General features: G+C 36.8%; 1 protein-coding gene and 3 long non-coding RNA genes across 4 annotated transcripts; 3 read left to right on the forward strand and 1 right to left on the reverse strand.

The window, feature by feature from the left end:
• Window positions 1-62: 62 nt before the first annotated feature.
• Window positions 63-685, forward strand: LOC146473709 (uncharacterized). The gene is made up of 2 exons (XR_014866292.1): window positions 63-194; window positions 452-685. It is a non-coding gene; the product is annotated as an uncharacterized LOC146473709 (long non-coding RNA).
• Window positions 686-977: 292 nt separating this feature from the next.
• Window positions 978-4,722, reverse strand: LOC146473710 (uncharacterized). Its single transcript, XR_014866291.1, has 2 exons — window positions 4,372-4,722; window positions 978-1,196 (listed from the first exon to the last, which is right to left on the reverse strand). It is a non-coding gene; the product is annotated as an uncharacterized LOC146473710 (long non-coding RNA).
• An 8,131-nt stretch (window positions 4,723-12,853) lies between these two features.
• Window positions 12,854-14,112, forward strand: LOC146473711 (uncharacterized). Its single transcript, XR_014866256.1, has 2 exons — window positions 12,854-13,148; window positions 13,841-14,112. It is a non-coding gene; the product is annotated as an uncharacterized LOC146473711 (long non-coding RNA).
• A 1,739-nt stretch (window positions 14,113-15,851) lies between these two features.
• LOC146473712 (uncharacterized) lies at window positions 15,852-18,603 on the forward strand. Its single transcript, XM_085117699.1, has 2 exons — window positions 15,852-16,165; window positions 18,190-18,603. Exons 1-2 carry the CDS (start codon window positions 15,941-15,943, stop codon window positions 18,268-18,270), a joined length of 306 nt encoding a protein of 101 aa, XP_084973825.1. The 5' UTR covers window positions 15,852-15,940; the 3' UTR covers window positions 18,271-18,603.
• Window positions 18,604-19,752: the final 1,149 nt, after the last annotated feature.

A 19,752-nucleotide genomic window follows, 5' to 3' on the forward strand; every position in this document is an offset into this window, starting at 1 on the left:
TAGAGAGTTATCACCATCGGGTAAAGTTTCCGCGCCAAAGCTTTTTACGCTGCGTTCGCGATAAAGCGAGAATTCAAACTCAGAAATAGAATTGTTCCTGAGAAAAGTGTCGAATACACTTAAGATAAAAACCAATGATCCGCGCTAAGCTCGGTTTTCCCGCATAATTTTCATCCGCCCAAAGGAAACCAGGGGTGCTTACCATTTACGTGGGAAATCTGGAAATTTCAGGTGGAAAATCAAATGCTACGCATTATTCCATTTGGAGTACTTCTGAAATTATGGGCTTCTGGTCAAAGTGATGCATTTTCATTGCTCCTTTTGGGATTTACAGCTGATGTTCATAGATTTTGCATGTTATTCATCTTCTGTTACGACAAGCTAAAACATTTCGAATTTATGCCGAAAATTTCCATCCGGGTGGTTTGCGTAAATGGTAAGCACCCCAGAGTTTCTCGGACCAATCCCTTGCTGTAAGCCCAGTACAAAAGGAGGCACCGTCCTTAAACGTTTTAACCCCTACGATCAAAGAACAAATTCTCCTATCTTGTCCCCATACTTTTCTTATGAAAGTACTGTGGAGAAGTTATTAAAACATCAAGGAAATTTACCTTGGGTTATCACACCCTTAATTCTCATGACCCCAGGGGTTGAAGAAGCATTGATATTACAAGGAAAAATTTGATGTTGCTCACTGTCATGGTTTAAAGGCTAATAATAAAATTCAGTCGTAATTCCTGTCCCAGTTGGGGTTTGAAACAAGTCAGTCTATATTGCAACTTTACTGGAGAGGCATGATGCGTGAAATGAAAAACAAAGTATTACCAATTTATTGTTGTAAAAAAAATGTTGGTGGTGTCCTGAATTACTGATAAGAAATTGAAGATGGAAAGGGGTACTTTGCTAGATCAATAAGCAGTCGATTTCAACCTGACACAACAGGAATGGTCTTATCTTCAACAATTCATAGGAAATTATATGTTATTCATACAATTCATTTAATTTGAACTTCACAAATGAAGTCAAGTTCACAAAATTATCACTTGTATGAAATAACAGTCACAAATTTAATTTATATACTGCATCTAGCTGTTTCTTTATCATTAGACTGGATTTCTTCAAAAGAATTCATCTTTTCGTTTCTGATCATCCTGGAAGTCAGCTTTCTTCAATAACTTATTTTGCAAGTACGCCATCTGCAAAACAAACCCGTTTACATTAATCGCATTTAAAGATAATATATTTTGTCTCAATACAATTCAAGGGACAATTTAACTGTAATTGACTTCCCCGTTCAATGAGATTTAGCGGCCACTGTTTTTTAGCAATTTCGGTTGTTTAACGATTTGAGCAATTTTCATAACTTTGTGCACCAATTTTTAATTTAATGTGTATTGAAATAAGCCAGTCGCCTTCAACTTATGAAGTTACTGCTTAAGTAGTAACCAAAGCGAGTTCCCAGGACCGTGATACTCTTATTCATGCGAAAAGTGGGAAAACAGTCCTGGGAACGAGAATTATAGCAACACTTAAAGAACATGCTTTAAAGGGGAAGAATCACACGAATTTGAAGTCATTTCAAAACCCGAAAATGTTTGAGAATGATGTATTATTCAGTAAGTGATGCAGGCTTACTCGGAGAGAAAAACCGGGTGCTCCTATCAGGGGTCGAACGTAAGACCTTCGGATTACAAGTTCGGATGCTCTACCACTGAGCTACAGAAAGCTCGTGGGAGCTAAGGCCATTAAACTAGGTTGGCATGGGACAAATATCTTGCATACTGCTAGGATTGGAATGTCATGTGTGGCATATGCGCGGTGCCATAAATTTGATAGAATATTGTAAGCCTGGTGAATAAATGAGAATGACGTATTATTCAGTAAGTGACGAAGGCATACTCGGAGAGAAAAACCGGGTGCTCCTATCAGGAGTCGAACCTAAGAAAATGTTTGTCTGTCAACAGAAACAAAAACAAAAAAAGAAAGAAAGCAATTGTCTAGTTGATATCACCCCAGCGCATTAAAGCTGTCGATTAGTGCCTCTGGCCAGAGACAGAGTAGGTCGGAATAGAATGAACTTGAAAAATGTTAGTCTGACGTTTTTCAAGTAGAACAGACCACGAGTTGTTCCTTTGAAGAATTGAGTTGATTTCTCTCCTCTAGTTGTTCTACAATTGTTTTGTAGCTAAGTGAAGGTCTTATTTCACTATTTTAAACAAAAGAAGTCAAAAACCCCATGACACACCCCCCTTTGAACTCCAATGTATGCACTAAGGACCTTTTCAAAAAGAGGTTACCCTAGTTGGCAAGACAACTCAAGTGTGACGCCTGAGTAAAGTTAACCTGCAATTTCTTGCGCCAAAACGTGTTGTTGTTGTTGTTATTATTATTCGATTTGTTTTTGTTCTCTTTGTTTGTTTTCAAACTGTATTCCTTTTAAATCAACATTTCCAATTCAACAAACATTTGTTGAAAGGTAAAATTAGAAAACGTGTTACCACGGCCTTTTGTTGTATCAACAGGCGCTCAAAAACAAATGTCTCGAAATACGTCGTTTCCTCTGATATCAAGTATCTAATAGATCTCCGCCTAGCCCTATGTATCATGGTACCAAAGATAGAAATACGTTATGGTGTATAACAGTCCATTTGAGCTGTGGGGAGTAAATGCGACATCCCTCTACTCTCCTTTGCCGGGGTGCACACATTTCGCGATTTAATGTTTGGCGCGTCCTATGGGAACGTAACTTCCAGATGAAAATAAAATGCATTAAGATTTAGAGGTGATATGTGATCCGTTTGAGTAAACCTACAATGCTGACTGTTGTTAACTGAATTTGAAAGTTTACGCAAGCGCCCCACATACCGTCTCTAATTTCCTTTTAAACGCGCGCTTACTCACAAAAATTCTCTTCCGCGCTCAAAGTACGTGTGGAAAGGTATTTTAGGAGGGGTAATTGGACGCAGCAACAAACACAATGTCTTTTTAATTTACATCCTCAGTGTTAGGCCTTTTTAGGTCTGACGAATTTTAACTGTCTCCCACAAAAACACTATTAAAGGCATTATTCAGAGGGTAGAGTATGGTCAAATTACAAAAATGCAACCTGGCGCTCGAAAAAACGTCGTGTTCTTGTTTAGGTACAAATAACTACCCACAAACTAAAATGTGAAACAGATTCAAATGACGTGCATTTAGAAATGTTATCTTCGACTGTGGTGGTTGGTCTCTAAGTTTTGGCGAGAGTGATGTGTCTGTATTATAGCATCTGAAATCAGTTTCGTGTTTTTTCACCAACTGAAACGTTCGTTTGTCTTTTTTTAAAGGCCCTTTTATCCGTGCAATTTTGGTGCAATTTTTTGTTGCACTTTTTTAATGGTAAATTCAGCGCGAGTTGTCTCTGATGAATATCGTAGGGGTTTTGAACAAGTTTTAAAGTTGATGCAAATTTAAAGGATTTCTCAATAACAAAAAAAATTACGGCGATAAGGCGCTGAAATCGCAATGAAATCGCAGTTGGTTTTCTCTTGCAATTGGAGTAGCAGTCTTGCGACATGCATCACTAAAACTCGCATACACAAGCTGGCCTAAATCTTCTAGTATTTTAAGTTATTAAACAAAACATTAAGCTTAAAGAAACAGAAATAAAACCAACTGATCAAGTTTAAAACAAACTGGAACAATTATAATCGTGCTACTGAAGATCATATAAAAGACAATTGGTAAAGCGTACAGGTAGACTTGAGGATTTTTCTTTTCTTATCTTTTCTTTACTTTCTTTTTCTTCGTTGTGTTTTCCTTTCACACGAGGAAGCAAACTTATCAGCGAAGCAAATCAATTGAATTTGGTATTGTTTCCTTAAGTGGAAACACAGTCCAACCTCTCGTAAGCCGGATACGGAGTCTCTTCCGGTAACAGGTCTGATACATCTACTAATTCGAAGAGAATTTATTGCAATACATTTTCCTAGTTACAATACGAACAGTGCAAGGTTGTCAATAAAAAAATTCCTCGTAAACTCTGCATAGCGTTGTAGTATACAGTGTCAAGTGGTGGCTAATAAGAGGTTAAAAACAATGAAAAATTATAATGCCGTCAACTCAAAAAGTGGTCTCGGTCGCTTATGAGAGGTGGCCGTTTACGACAGGCTCCAACTCAGTGATAGGGCTTTGACTGAGAAAATTTGGTGTTTTGGATAGGTGGTCGCTTATGAGAAGTGGTCGTACATGAAGGTTCGACTGTATTTTTTTCTTTGTGTGTGTGTGTTTTTATTTATTTATTTATTTATTTATTTATTTATTTATTTATTTATTTTTAATAAGTTAGGTGAACAGCTTTGCAATGACGATAAAGTCAACACGTAAACTCACCTTTGCGAGTGTTCGTCTCTTGTCGCAACATGTAAAGGAACTTACTCCGCATATGCAACCACGATCTATCTGAGATGGAACCCCCCGAGTCTGAAGATCCTTTATGTGTCGAACGTATTCCACACTGCCGGTGTATTGACGTTCACTTGTCTCATCGAAGGCCACAGAAACTGTTATAACAACGGCCAAAATCAGAAGAAAACCACCTTTGGGCACCATTCTAACTGAGGTTACGTTGTTTTCGCAGCGGAACAAAGCCGAAATGAAAACGTTTCAATGGAAGCGGAGATTATTAAATTCACGGTTACCAAAGTTCAAATGCTATTGCACAAACTTTTCAATCGTGTTATATATGTTTCTAGATCCATGCGTAGGTGTGTTTTTGTCGAGGGTATATATGGATTCGGACTTTGTGCCTTATGCTCTATTTTTGTGAATAGTTTACGACCTTACTAAGATATCCTAAACTTGTAGGCGTTGCTTTGAAATTAAGGATCGAAGTGACAATTCTAGATGGAAACTGCGTCATGCGCTATAAATTATGTTGAAACCCGAACCCCGGAATTACTTCCGAAAGAGTCGTAATTAATGCCCAAAAAAGGAGGCTTGCGTTTTTGGTACTGCACGCATTAGCGCAGGAGTTTGTTTTCTTTTGAAAAAGAAGTTACTATAATAGCCAATAAATCAAACGATTATATCTATTTTTAGTATGTATGTACCCCGAAACGTCTTTTTTGTATTATGTATTGCAATTTTATCTTTAATTGACAACATCGTAGTTTAATTCAATGTTATTTTTTAGTAGGTTAACATTGGCCTTTGGTTGCCATTTTATTTATGCATTAATGTAGGTGTGTGTATGTATGTGTTAGATAATAAACCATGGCTCACAACTTTCCATGGAGATTTTTTAAAGGGCAAAACCAAACTACCAGGAAAAGAATTCGTAAAGTTAATGATATTAATATTATTTTTACATTTTAGCTCTTGTTTCGTCATGACTTTGGTAGAAGAAAAAACTAAACTACTTCGCCTTAGGCAGTTAATTCTATTTCAGAACATTGAAACTATCTCTATTTCTGATTCGTACTATAGAAGAGTACTCTATTTATGTCTTGGCATCATTTAAACCATTTTTTCTTTTAATGTCATTTAATTATCAGTACTGTTGTTTAGAGCATTGAACAGTACAAAGGACGGTAATAACGGAATAAAATAATATTTAATAATTATTCACCAAAGTGGAGGCGAACGGTATTGGACAAGAAGTAGCAACATCAATATTTAGTTTTTCACTTAAACCAAGATGGATAATTTTTTAGTACTTACCAAACCACTGAATAGTAAATACTATCCGAAGTTTCAATAGCCAATCACATCGCGCGAAAACATTTATCGGCTTGGTATGGTTTATGATGGACTTGTTTATCCGTCATACGTGAAACTAGAACCTTGGCAACTTTACTTGGTGTCATTGAATATTCATAGCTGAAATGTCAGCCGTTTCCTATGGGTCAGAAAGAGGAGACGGCTGATATTTCAGGCTATGAATATTCGATGATACACAACGATTTTGGTTCTATGAGCGAAGGTCAACTCGGCGCCGGCCTGGAACTCGGTATTTGCCCATGCATGGCTCACCAATGGATGATGAATGGATCAATATCCTCACAAGGATAACTCCTAATAACTCCCATCTTGCACAGTATTTTAAATAAACCATCTATTCGGAAGATTGACCTCTCAATCGAAACTGCTGCACAAAATTTAAAGAGATTTTCTTTATAAAGAACATTTCTCAGTACTTTAGAATGCTGTTATTTATTTCTGATTTCGTTGCATGTCAAAGAGAAACTTGTTTCCTTTTTCTTTTGATTGACTACAAAATAAAGGAAGGGGAGATTACTGAAGAGAAATTAACCTGTCTTTGAAACTGCTTGACTCAGAAGTTCAGTTTGTGAAGCTAAGCACATAAAATTAATATTTCAAGCAAGAAAAATTTGAACAGATACTATCCTTCAAACGTTTTTCTTCGTTTATAAAAACCAAGAAATAAAAAGATCGCCTTCCCTTTCTTAGTGTCAATCGCTTTTTTAGAGAGTGACTTGAAATCTTTGATCAGGTTGTGAGTTTATTCTTTGAGAATATTTGTTTTGTTTACACTGTTCGAGAGCATACGCTTAATGCCCCTCAAAATCTCAAATGGTTATTTAAAAACAAATTGTGAACACCATTTTAAATTCGCTTTTCCGTGATTTTAATTCTATAATTAATCAGGCTGGATACAAGATGAAATTGTCAGATATCTAACTATATTGTGCTCAACTCAAGGCAATGTTCAGGGAAGAATGTGCTCATGGATATCCCTTCAAAAGATTGTTTTTGTAAAAAAAAAAAAAAAAAAGAAAAAAAAAAATGGCACCGGGATGATCACTAAGGTTACCTTGACGAAAAGCTAGAGTTTCCTTAGTAAATGTCACCTTGAACCTTCTAAGCATAGGAGTTTGGAAAGGAAATGGCAAGTAATTTGACTTTCTGTTTTTTTTTTTTTTTTTTTTTCACCTCAACCTTTAGCCAAAGAATCCGAGCATAATACCACCACACCCTGCTAGCTTTCAATAGCTGATATCTTAAAAAGCCCTCAAAATTGCTACCTGTAAATGGCTGTCAAGAAAATTTACTTGAACGTCTACTCTGCTGCAGTGAAAAGCGCTTTAACAAAATTTTCCATTGAATTTTTGTTTTTTTTTTGTTTTTTGTTCTAATCTGCGGGAAATAAATCGTCTAAAGAGACTATTCTTAAAAAGGAAATTCGACACATTTGGCCAGGAGTCTTGATCATAAAAGACGAAGTAGCCCAAGTAATTACTGGCGGTATAACTCGGCATTTGGTTGAGTGTCGTGAAACAAAAATTAATATAATACTCTGGCCATTCACAAAGGACGTAAACTGCGCAATCAACCAATCAGAATTCGAAGCCAATACATGTAACCCACGTCAAGCGCGGGAAAACGCGTGGGAGCATGGTACGATTGGTTTGTTGAGAAAATGGCGCGAACTTTGCTAAACAATCATAGAGCATAGTGAACCATAACCAAAGCAAAGGCGAAGTTACTTTCGACTCTCAATTGAAAAAGTTGTTTGTTTGAACAAAAGCATGTGCCTTATTCTAATTTCCTACTCTACATGAAAACAAAACCACGGAAACCACGCATGATAGATGATTTAATACTGGAACACGAGGCAACAAAAAGTATAAGCTTCCTGTGGGCGACTCTAAACGACGACAAAAATTATGATAGACCATATTCTGGAGGCCATTTTGTAGGGTAAGGGATCCAATGACAAACAACGTGCGTAAAACGTAAATTCTGAAAAAAATGAATGAATTATACATCTGAGGTAATAGGCAAATTCTATTTTCCACAACTGTATTAAGCAAGTTTTGCATGACATCTTTTTGCCAGTTATTTGTTCGTATGTAAAGGTTAAACTGAAGATGTTACATTTTTTGTGATAATTTATCATTGATAACTGAAGATTTTGACAAATATTTTAAGATAAAAATTAGCGATAAGAAAATCCTAAGTTTCGACGATTCGATCCATGTCGTCATTATAAATGAATATGCAAGGTGAACGTGATATATATGTACAAAAGTACTGATTTCTGAGAATGCTGACAATTATTTTGATTTCACAACAGTTAAATAAGTCAAAGTGTGAAAGTGTAAACATGTTTGTTTTTAAACAAAACGTTTGGCGCGTCGAAACGTGGGATTTTCTTATCACTAATTTCATCTTAAAAAAATTGTCATTGACAAATTGTATTTGCGCTTTAATTTTTAAACAATTGGCAACCGCTTCCTTGACAAGTTTTCAATGGTCACGGTCATTTTTTTCCGATGAGTAAGCTTTCACTGAGAAGTAGTTTTTTTGACAACTGTTTTACAAGCTTACATTACACGTTTTCCTTGTTGTTGTAGCATATCATTTGTTGAACATGTCACATGCTCATAAAAAGTGTTTTTCTTTGACAACAATTTTCCTTGCCAAGTGTTCTTACTCAATTAAGAACTAGCATGCCAGTTTTTGAACGAAGAGTAATGCAAAAGAAAAACGTGTCAAAATGTTGTCGACGTGCACACGAGTAAACAGGACTTGCTACCTAAACTCGTGACAACGAAGTCTTGCTGATCAATACAACGAGCAATGGTTTCGCTACCCCGGTCGCTGCTAGTTTCGCTCCCTAACAAGTTTTTCTTGTTGAAGAGTATAGATATATATATATCTTTTTCAGTTTTCTCAACACGGAGACTTGCAAGGAAAATCTCGACAAGTTTTACCGTACACACGAGAATAGAAACGTGTCAACTAAAAAACTACTCGTCAAAGCTGCCCGAAAACTTTTCTCATGTGCAGTCAGCCAAGGTAAACCGTAATCATCCTCAATTGAATACAATCAAAAACGTTATTGGGCGCTCTCCAGCACATGACATCCCCGAACATTTGTCTGGAGAAATGTTTACTAAGTGGGTTGAGTTTAAAATTCGTATATACATATTGTTTTTGGTTCACGGTAATCTCCTGTTCAAATCCTTGGCCAGAGCGACCTGGTGTACAAGCCTCCCCACAAGACTGGGATTGTAAGTGTATCGTCACTTAAAGGGGACTTTCCATGAGGTTTTTGAGCTCTTTTGTTAAAAATGTTGAAAGAAGACCTTCACTTAGCTACAAAATAATTCTAGAGCAACGACAGGAAATAAATCAACTCAATTCTTAACAGGAACAACTCGTGATCTGTTCTTTCCCATTTTGGAAACAAAAATGCGAGAACTCAGTGAAAAACAGCCTAACATTTTTCGAGTTTCAATCCCTTCTGATCTACTCTGTCTCTGGCGAGATTGTTTCCTCCTGTGTTCCTAGAATGTTCTGTGTAAGCTAACAAAATTAAAATTTGATCTGTTCAGAAATCTGCCGAAAGTTTTAGGCTCCAAAATTGCGAACAGTTCTTGGCTTTACAGGCGAAAATGCTGCCGGAGCTTCACAATTTTGCATTTTTAACGGAATATTTGCTCTTACGAAAACAGAAAGGAATTAGTTTGCCATTCCTACGAAATTTTGAGCTGAAATTTTCCCGACAAAAACTTTAGATTTTCTTTACAACTAAACGAATTTTTGAGGCGAGTGAAGCCTTTCGAAAATTAAAATATTCACCCAAAATGAACCGTTCGATGCTCCTGATAATTTGATTATTCAGATTTTCCAAGAACATTAAAAGTACAACGTGACAGCTTAAAGGATCACTCCGTCTTTTTTTTTTTTTTAAATCATAATGACTTCTTCGCAAAAATGGTGGAATCAAAGTATACCGATAATGTATATACCACTTTAATTTACAGCTAGTCCGCCAAAATTGTAGCAAAAGTAGGTAACGAAGAAAAAGGTTAATACTTAAACACCTTACAGTCTATTTTCACGTTTTCTTGTGTTTTGTTTTGTTTTGATAACACAAATCCTTAGCAACCGTGTTGATTGTACCTTAGTAACGAATTGAAACGTTAACAACTGCTAATGAACCAATCAAAAAGTGGCTTTTATCAAACAAGATATTACAAGCCCACGTGAGTTTTTGTGAATAAAATTCTGCCTTAATTTAGTCTTTTTTAATGGAAATGGCAAATCATTAAACTGTTTGCCTTTACGATAACACCAATTTACAAAAAGGAAAAAGACAAAAGAATAAGAGAAAACGGATTCAGACATTAATCAATAATTCTCGAGAATGTTTTCGATTTTCGAAGTCGACGTTCCACAAAATTTTTGGACCGTGCTTGTCTTGTTGTTTTTGCCAAACTATTTGATCACATAACACTCCTACAAAGTACAGAACTAATTGATGGCTTCCAATTAAAATCCCATGTAAATTTATCGTCGGAATAAAGGCCGCACCTGCCGTATTGACTAATGACCCATTCATTGGCATACAGTTGAAAAACGACTTGTACTGTTATTTAAGTAAAGAAGGAGTTCATTTTTAGCACATCGGGGACTAAATGAACGTACAACGACCGGTAGAATCTCGAACCTGGCTACCGGGAAAAGGAAATTATCGGATGGAGTGAAAAATTACTCAACTGTCTAAAGTAGAAAACAGTAGAGTAAAATGTCACTTTATGGCCTCAATTTCAAATCAATTGAAATTTGCCGTCGGCATATCTGCCACCTGCTGTCGCAATAAATGATTTCTTTATCTATTTACTGTTCGAACTACAAGATATCTCCTTGTTATTTAAATACAAGTGAACTTGGCACACAATTTCAGCCTTCAACAAAAGTACAGGGCGAAGGTTAAAGACCAAATATTCCAAAACGAATTTGCCAAAAGTTAGACATGTAGAGCCATATGCATGTCAAATTTGGTCAAGAGAATAAAAGATGGAAATATGTATCTTAATGTTTGAAATATCAGTAAAAATTCATTTTTTAATGGAAGGCTATTTAAAACAGTTGCAGAAAGTGCCCGCGTCAAGTTTTGCGTGTAAAAGGGCGTTCTTTCAGTCAATTGAGTTTTGATAGACTTCAGAGTGATGTTATTTAAAAAGGCTGCAATCTATTTTTTTAATCCACGTTAATATAGCAGAACGTGTATTTGAGTTCGCGTACACAGTTTTATTTGTGGATAAATAAAAGGTCATGAAGCAGTTAAAAGGACTACTTAACATGCCGCTTTCGTTCTAGGCTCAAACCTTTTTAACAAAACTGTTAAAATAAAACGAACAATTAAGGAGCCAAGGTACAACACGATTATAAATTTACAACAATTTGTGGATGTGAATATAACTCTACAATGAGAATTGACTTAAATCAGTGAAATCACCTGAGCAGTCAGTGCTGGTGCTATTTTCAAGCGCAATCAAGGGAAATTCTGAGAATGGTGTCTCAATTTTCACTAAAAGGACTAAAAGATATTCTGAGTACAGGCGAGAAAGCCTTTTTTGCTTTTGGCAAAACCAAAGAAATAAAAGACAAAATTGTTAAAGAAGTCGTAACGTCTTCAAATCGTTAGATCGTTGAAGGACGTTTTTTCTCCTAAATTGAGTATATAAACTTGGAGGATGCTATCTCCGAGAGATCAATACCGGTATCTTTGAAATTCAAATTACACTTGAGGACAAAAAGCAGGAAAAGGGGAGGTGCAATGTACCCCATTCATCTTCTGTCCATGACGTTTAGCAGACTTCTAGTCTCATCCGGCTTCCTTCTTATGCAAAATCTCACCTATAAAGATTTTCGTCAAAACGCCTACTATCACTACACTGTAGCACTTCCTTCCTCTGTTACTAGGAACTTTGGAGTTGAAATTATTTTGCAACTAGGATGCCAACAAACACCGTTACTGGGTGTGCGTTTCCCACATTTCCGAAAATTTGATTTGATTTTGAACTATTTTATGTTTTTTAGAACCTTTATTAAAGCAGATCCCATTTTTTGGATATAAACTGGAACTTTTTAATGCAGGGATGTTCGTTATGCGATGGCAAGTGAATGTCTAGTTCTCCGCCTGATATGATTACGGGAAGGTTTCAAGGCTCTTGAATGCTCGCTAGTTGGTGTGACGTTCGGAGCTCTGAGCTAGTTAACAGTAAAAACTACAGCTCAAAACAACGCCTCTGAAAATGTCTTTTAGAGCGCTCGCCAAATAACAGTTCAGTTTTTATAATGGGAAATGTTGAAACTGTTTATTCGGCTTGTGTTCATTGACAAAAACCAAACGATTGTCAAGTTGAGGCGACACAACAAAGAAATACCAATGTTTTGATTGTTTTTCTTTTTTTTTTAACTGTTGTCGAGAAATTAAGCCTTTTTGTATTTTTTTTTTTATATCCGACGTTTTCGTGAGGGTCTGCAATAAAAAAGATTTCAAGTGGAATAATAGTTTGCCGGAAATAAATGTCTCATCTTACACACTCCCAAAAACGGAAAAAAATAAGGAATCTATTTTATTAAATCAATTTTTCGTAAAAAGATATGGATTTTTACTAGCTTGTAGTTAGTTAATATGTGAAAGTTTTTTTCTGCACGGTGAAAGAGGACAAAATCTGAGAAAGAGTCAAATGTACTGATAGTTGTGTTCTGATGTTTTGTTGAATATTTTTTCTTGCGGCATAATAAGCAAAGCATTAATTTTGTTCACCGTTGACGTCTATTTTTAATGCTTTTTGTGATCAGTAAAGAATCCAAATATGCCATTATCAAATCACAAGGACAGGTTTATCGCCTGTTTGCGTTCCGACCGGCTCACCGATGAATTTCCAGTAGCGCCGTGTTTATAAACCCTCTTTGAATTAGCCGCCCGCCCTCTAATTGAGTCATCAATAGCCTTCGAAACAATGCTAAAACTACTTCCATCCGCTGCGACATATATCACCTAACGGCGCCTTGTGTGCCTTGCAAACATATATTAAACCGAACACCGAGACCGAATAGGCATTCACTGTTAATAGGAACGCTTTCGTGTGGCGGTCAGGCTCTCAACCTTTTATTTTCTCTAGACGATTTTAAGGAGCAGAATGCGGTCGAAACAGTACCTAGTATTTGTCATTTTAGTCCTATTTCCAGGATCATCGATGGCTTTTCGAGACCGCGACAACCAAATGAACGCAGAAGATTTTCATAGTGCTGGCAAATTAAGGAATTTAGTGCGGCAATCCGAACTGTCCACACGCTGCATTTGCGGGGGGACGTCGTGGTCGCGTTGTTGCTGGAGATCAAAGGTATAGTAAAGTACGAATTGTTGCATCTTTATTACTTAGGACGCTTTCCACACCGATCAGTTCGTAAACGGAATGTACCAATTTAAAGGATGTCTTATCCTGGCCTAGTCCTTTGAATTTCTTCAAAATAGCGTGATACATTTTCGTGGTGATTATGTTTAAAGATTTTGCAGCAGCATCACTTTTAAATGACGCATTCAATTTTACAGACTTACCAGGCTGGCCAGGCCAGTTCTGATTAATGGAAGCGCCCTTTGAAACACAATTGCCTGTGAAATAATTTTTTCGAGTTTTACCTGCGTCTCACCTGTGTGATTGTTGAGGTGCAACAAAGGAGAATATTTGAGAAAATAATTCAAATCGTGTCATTTTAACAGGGATATAGGTATATGAGCTAACACAATTTAATCTGTCCAAAACTTTTAGCTTTAACTTTTATCAAAAAGTTTTATTATTCCTTATGGCCTGTTCTTGTTTCGAGTGGTCAGTTCATTCAATTGAGTTTCACACATTTTAGCTAATGATAATTTAACTTGTTAAATTAGCGACATTTTTCATTTATTAATGACTTCGTGTCTTGCTTGTTCAGTTTTTCTTTCTATTGGGAATCGATTTTCCAAACATTTCTCTCAAATACAAGAAGGAAGATCTTAAGCTAACGCAGAAACGCTTTTATATCTTATTATCTTCAGTTTATAGGTGCTGGGAACGTGAAACGCAGTCAGGTAGAAGAATTCGACAATGGTTATAAATTGTCAGATAAGATAATGCAGCGATTGAGGTCTTCCAAGTAGAAACGAAAGACGAGGACATCTGCCCAAACAAGTCTCAAGGAACGAGCAAGTTAAATGCACTGACCTTGGGATAGAGTAGCACGCGAACATCGCCATTTTGTTTGTTGACTGCTTCAGTTCAACCTGGGAAAATACCGTGTGTTTGTAATAAAGAAATCTACTTGAAATTATACGTGGAAGAAATTTTTTTTAGCGTTGTTTCTGTTTCCTACAGAGTTGTAAGACAATCATCCTTTCTGTATATTCTGCATCTTCTGTAGATTTCATTGTAGCGCAAAGTTGTTTTGCTTCTCGAGATAGGATGAGAAATTGTTTTCCGATTTGAACTATTGTTGCCAGCCTTGTAATTTGCACCTTCCTGTTTCCTAATCAATCCCATGGTCGATTACTTACTCTTTTTCCATACACAAGCCCTTTCTCTATACGCCAGGCTCCAGTTGTCCAAGGAATGGATAACTTTATGCATTGGAGAAGTCGCTAATAGAGTGGATAAAATCGGATAAAATGGATGGGTTGAATAGCGACATTTCCGATGGATAAAGTTACCCGCTCTTTGAACAACCATGGCCTGAAATACAAAAACAAAAATGCTGACACTGATTATAGATGACACTGCGTAAAATAGAAATTCACCATTTACAAAGACCTTGTTTAAATTGTTAAAAGATGGTGTGCCAATTTAAGGCAAATTAAAATTGGCGCGCATGATATTACAAGACAACTAATATTTTTGCCTCGTGGGTCTAGAATGAATTTCAAATTAATCAAATAACAACTTGAAAGTGAAAATGACATAATAATATATAAGTCCTTTGGCTCCACGATAATTGTTTTGAACGAAAAGTATGGTAAATTATCTTCCAGTAACAAAGCGTACAAGTTATCTTCAACCAGTTTTGCACCAGGGCATTTTAGTTCCGTTTACGGTTGGTGAGGGAGGGGGTGGGGAAGGGGGTAAGACTTTGTCACCGAGGTATTAAAACCATCACAATGAAACTCACGTGGTTTTTAGTAGGTCAAAATATGTTTCTTTTGGGATCTACAGTATGATTTTATGGCGCCGAAGGGAGCAGAAATTACGTAGGGATGTACAACCGACGGTCATCTTCCTTTTTGAGAATATGCTCCCCAAATCACCGAAATTGGATAAAGAGAACTAAAACCAATAAAAGAATACTGAAATGATTTTTATAAATGTTTCAGGCCGAATAAGTTAAAAAGAGTAAAATTTCACACACTAAAAAGGAAACTTCGAAGTACTCGCAAACCTTCCTGTGATAAATGGCCATCATAAAATTCATGAACAATGTTAACTCACACGAAACTGTTCCCGGATGAAAAATTATATTGTTAGCTAGGTGGGTTTTACTTGCACAAAAAGACGGGTATAAAGGCCCACATTCAGCAGCAATCAGCCTTTTCAAACAAATTATGTGAATTGTACTTTCAATATTAAAACAAACAAACGAACAATTTCATATCCTGAAAAGCAGTATAATAACTAAAGCCTGATAAAGAGGAATTGCTTTGGAGTCCCGAAAATCTCTCAAAATGAGGGACACAATTTCTCCATTCTTGACTTGTTCATTTGCGCTATAATTGGAAAATAACCCCGAGGAAACTATATTGTTGACCTCTTTAATAGTTGTTTAAATAACTTTTCTACCCACTGTTGGTTTTACTTCTTAGGAGGCCAGTGAAAAACGGTAGAACTTAAACAAAAGGCATTAATTGGACCTCTGTTCGTCACCACCAAATTAGAGGTTCCCTGTTTTTTGGTTTTATTTATACAAGACAATAGCGCAATTACAAATTCCTCCCACTTTTGTTTTTTTAAGAGAACATCTGCGGCATTTAGAACCATCGAAAAGCAAATACATGCTACTGTTAAAACGGAAGAGTGTAACCATTGCAAGGTTCAGATTGATGCGAATTTCCTAGCTCTACCAACAACATTTAAAATTTCTCGACATTGAGGATTTAGATTCTAAAACTAAAATGTATCAGACGAATATTTTTGTATTAATCTGTATCCTTGTTGTTCAAATAACGCCATCGCTTGCACTTGATGGATCAAACGAACAAGGACGATCAAGGGAGCTTCACAATCTTCGTAAGTCTCACGAGCTTGAAGATCCCAAACAAGCCGCTAAAATAGAGCCTGGGTGCATTTGCGGGGTTACTGGATGGCACTGTTGTCGTAAAAAGCGAACGCTCTCAAAGGTAAGAAAAAAGAAAAAAAAAATGAATCCAAAAACATCTTGCCATTATGATACTCACGATAAACTAGAGAGGAAAGGGGGTGCTAAAACGAGATCAATCGCCTTTAGTAGTTCCATCAATGTGGCCAAAGGGGTCAGCATTACTGCATGGTGGACTAATTTGATGCTGTTGTTCCTGATCAAAGAACTGTTCTTCGGGATTTCTATGGTCTTTCCCTCCATAAAAAGAAACTTTATCAATTTATATTCCCTTTAGGATCCTGGAAAAAACAGTCGATCTATTGAATGTTCTGCGTTTGGAACGTGCTACTCCGCAAGACCTAAAGTAATGGCTTGAAAATGTGTTAGGAAATTTATGAACCTTTTTTGGAAGCTATGAAAGTGGTGACTAATTACTGCCCTGTTACTTGGTTTAATAATTCTACTGAAACATACTTATGATGTTGCTGTTTTTATTTGTAAACGTCGTACCCACGTTGTGCTTACTGAACTCCGCGTTTAAATTCTAAACAAAATAATAAAATTTCAACGGATCTAACGTGGCTGTATGTGTTATTTCATTTAAACAAGCTTAACACGTAACGTTAAAATTTCCGCGGGCAAGATGATAAATTCGAATTCAATATCCTATGCGGGGAAAGAAAGTTGTTAATATTTTATTAAGAAACTGGCGTAATTAAAACTTGAAACGGCCGGATGTTCGCAATAAAAAGAACATTGTATGCTTGGTAATTATGAAAGAGTCGATGAATTTGCTAACGGAAATACAGATTTCGAAATTTTACTTGAAGCACGTAGAATAAACCTTCTAATGTAGCAAGAATTGTTTATGTAGCCGGCAGTTTTGAAATGGTGAACATTTAGCAATCCTAGCTTTAAATTGACTCTGACTAAGAGTAGCAGGTGGTCGAGATGTCAGCCACCTCGAGTCAACGTGTACGTATTCTCAAAGTTTTCGTTAAGTTATTACAATCTGAGATGCAAAAGCAAAGATCGTTACCACACACACTACCGTGAAACAAGGCAGGGAGGAATGGAACTCGTCCCCTTTTAGTTTTAACTATGTTACAATATTACCAAAAGCGGAGTAGGCACGTTGCGTTCGCTAGACATTTGACAGAACTAAATAAATGGTTGAAATTCGTACTTTCAGTTATCGAACGATAAATTTATCAACCGAATTATTACCAACTCTCCAAAATGGGTCAAAGCGACGAACGAACAGCAGCTAAAACCGGGTGGTGATACAAAAGAAAAGAAAAAAAGAAACAAACAAACAAACAACAACAACAAACGTTCAAAGGGCGGAACAGCTTCCATTCTCTTCCTCGTATATTTGTGAGTTTAAAATGAATGTCCTGGCTTGATTCCTGACCAATCCATTCAATGTATTTTTCGGAAAAAATGTATCAGCAGGTGTCTTAAATTTATACTTTGTTGTGAGGGTTTTGCTAACTTCTCCACATCAAACTACTTGATAAAACCTTTATTTATTCATCTTCTTTTAGTTTAAAGTCCCCAGTACGTAACCCAGAATATGTTTAACGTACTTTAGCTGATGATATTTCACTTCCAAAAATCAGCTTAAGACTTGCCTGAGCATTTCTGTCTGAATTGCATCTATTTTCTCTAAAGCTTTAATACTGAATTGTTGTCATAAGAAAATTTGTACTTCCGCTGTCTTTGTAGTTTATAGTGCTCAAATATTAATGATTTCATGAAACTGTTAAAAATAAAATATAAATCACTTTAATTATTTGAGTGTCAATGTATTTAGCGCAGAGCACTAATGGGGGACACTCTCCAGATCGAACTGGAATTTAGAAGTGTTGGTTTTTGCAGAGAGGAAAAAAACCGGAGTACCCGGAGAAAAACCTCTCGGAGCAAAGACGAGAACCAACGACAAACTCAACCCCCTTATGAGTAACAAAGAATCGAAAACGGGCCACACTGGAGGAGGCATGTGCTCTCACCACTGTGCCACCCCTAAAACCCCACATTTTTCACTTTTTCCTTTCTCCACAGGCGGAGGATTTTTGGAGAAAGCTGCTACGAAAAGCGAACGAGCCAACCAACGAGATGAGAGAAAATAAAGAACATATTTGAGCGCATGCGCTGAAAGAGAACAGTGACGAAAGAGAAACTCAAAAGAAAAATTGTTATTAACTGCCCGGATTATTTTAGTTGCCTGCTTTTATTTTTTCTCAAATTCGTAGCTTTTCTGCGGCTAAAGAACTGGTATAAGAAAGAGAAGAACTTTAAATTGTGTTTCCACAATGGACGGTCACTGTAATAGAGGTTAGGGAGAATCGAGATAAGCTTTGAAAAAGGAAGGCTTACAAGTCTTTCAACTTCTCCAAAACGTCCCTTCAAGAGTGCTACTGTAGTTTTATGGAAACCAGAAACAAAGCTTGCTGTGTCATATGAAAGAAATAATAAAATCACGTCACAGCTTTCAAGGAATCAGAAAACGCTTACTCTCTATTGTTGTTCTAAAACAGCCTTTCTTTAATCGCTGTGAGTAACACGTCTATTCCTTGGCAAATAATTATTTTTGCAAACGATAATCGCGAAAGTCTGTTCTTTCCAAGGATTTAGGCGAATGATTATTGGTATGAGGTATACGGAGCTGAGACTAGCACAAAACAATTCAACATCCTCTCAAGTACATTTCCTGGCGGAAATATTATTATATTGACGGACTTCTCATAAGTATATTACTATTTGCCACCCTCAAGGTGGTGTCTTTATCAGAAAATTATCTGGGAAAAATTTGGTGTGGACAATAAGTGTTCATGCTTTCAAATTACTTACTAACCTTAGTAATTTGTGGCGATATCAGTAAGACAAAATAATTTATTTGAGTCTTATTCGTCATGTGAGAGGTTAGTGAGTACCGACGCTGGATCGTGTTACAAACGCAACGGCGACGGCTTAGTTTCTGGGTTGTTTCACGTCTCTTGACATCAAAACCATCGATTTGCAGAAAATACTTTCGGGGACTAACAAAAATACGCAGTCCGAGGGAGTTTCTGAGAGAGAATAGTACTGCGCATGTCATCCCGTGACAGTGTCCCTTTCATTTTGGTGCTTTCCTGAAGTTTTGGGGAAATCCAGAGATCCAAGACGGCCACCATTTGGCAATCAGTTGTTAATTAGTACGTAATATGACGTCATTACTTCTTGTTGCGGACCTCCAAGAAAACATCTTTGGACGTACTATTTATACTTCAACTGTCATCGATGAGTCGAATTCTCTCCCCTCCCCCAACTCCCCCCAGTCCCAGTAGTCGAAAAGAAAGTCCCGTCTAGATAGGGTTTTAACAGTAAACTATTAAATAAGTGTTAGAGAACGGTCCCAGGCGGCATAACATGCAACGCACTATTTATTGCAGTGATGGCCGTGTTGGTCTTTAGAAGGCGATTAATGATGGTGATTAGGTAGTCATCTATGCCCTAGAACCGTCAATAAAATTAATGAAACAAAAACTAGTGGCTTTAATTTTAGACAAAATGCTTCATCATATTTTGACTCTTCTCCCCTCGTCGCAGCTGTGTTCCGGTCGTGTTATCCTTGGGAGTGTCCGT

This window comes from Pavona decussata, unplaced genomic scaffold (genome assembly GCF_977016875.1).
Source record: "Pavona decussata unplaced genomic scaffold, jaPavDecu1.1 SCAFFOLD_92, whole genome shotgun sequence".
Classification (NCBI taxonomy): domain Eukaryota; kingdom Metazoa; phylum Cnidaria; class Anthozoa; order Scleractinia; family Agariciidae; genus Pavona; species Pavona decussata.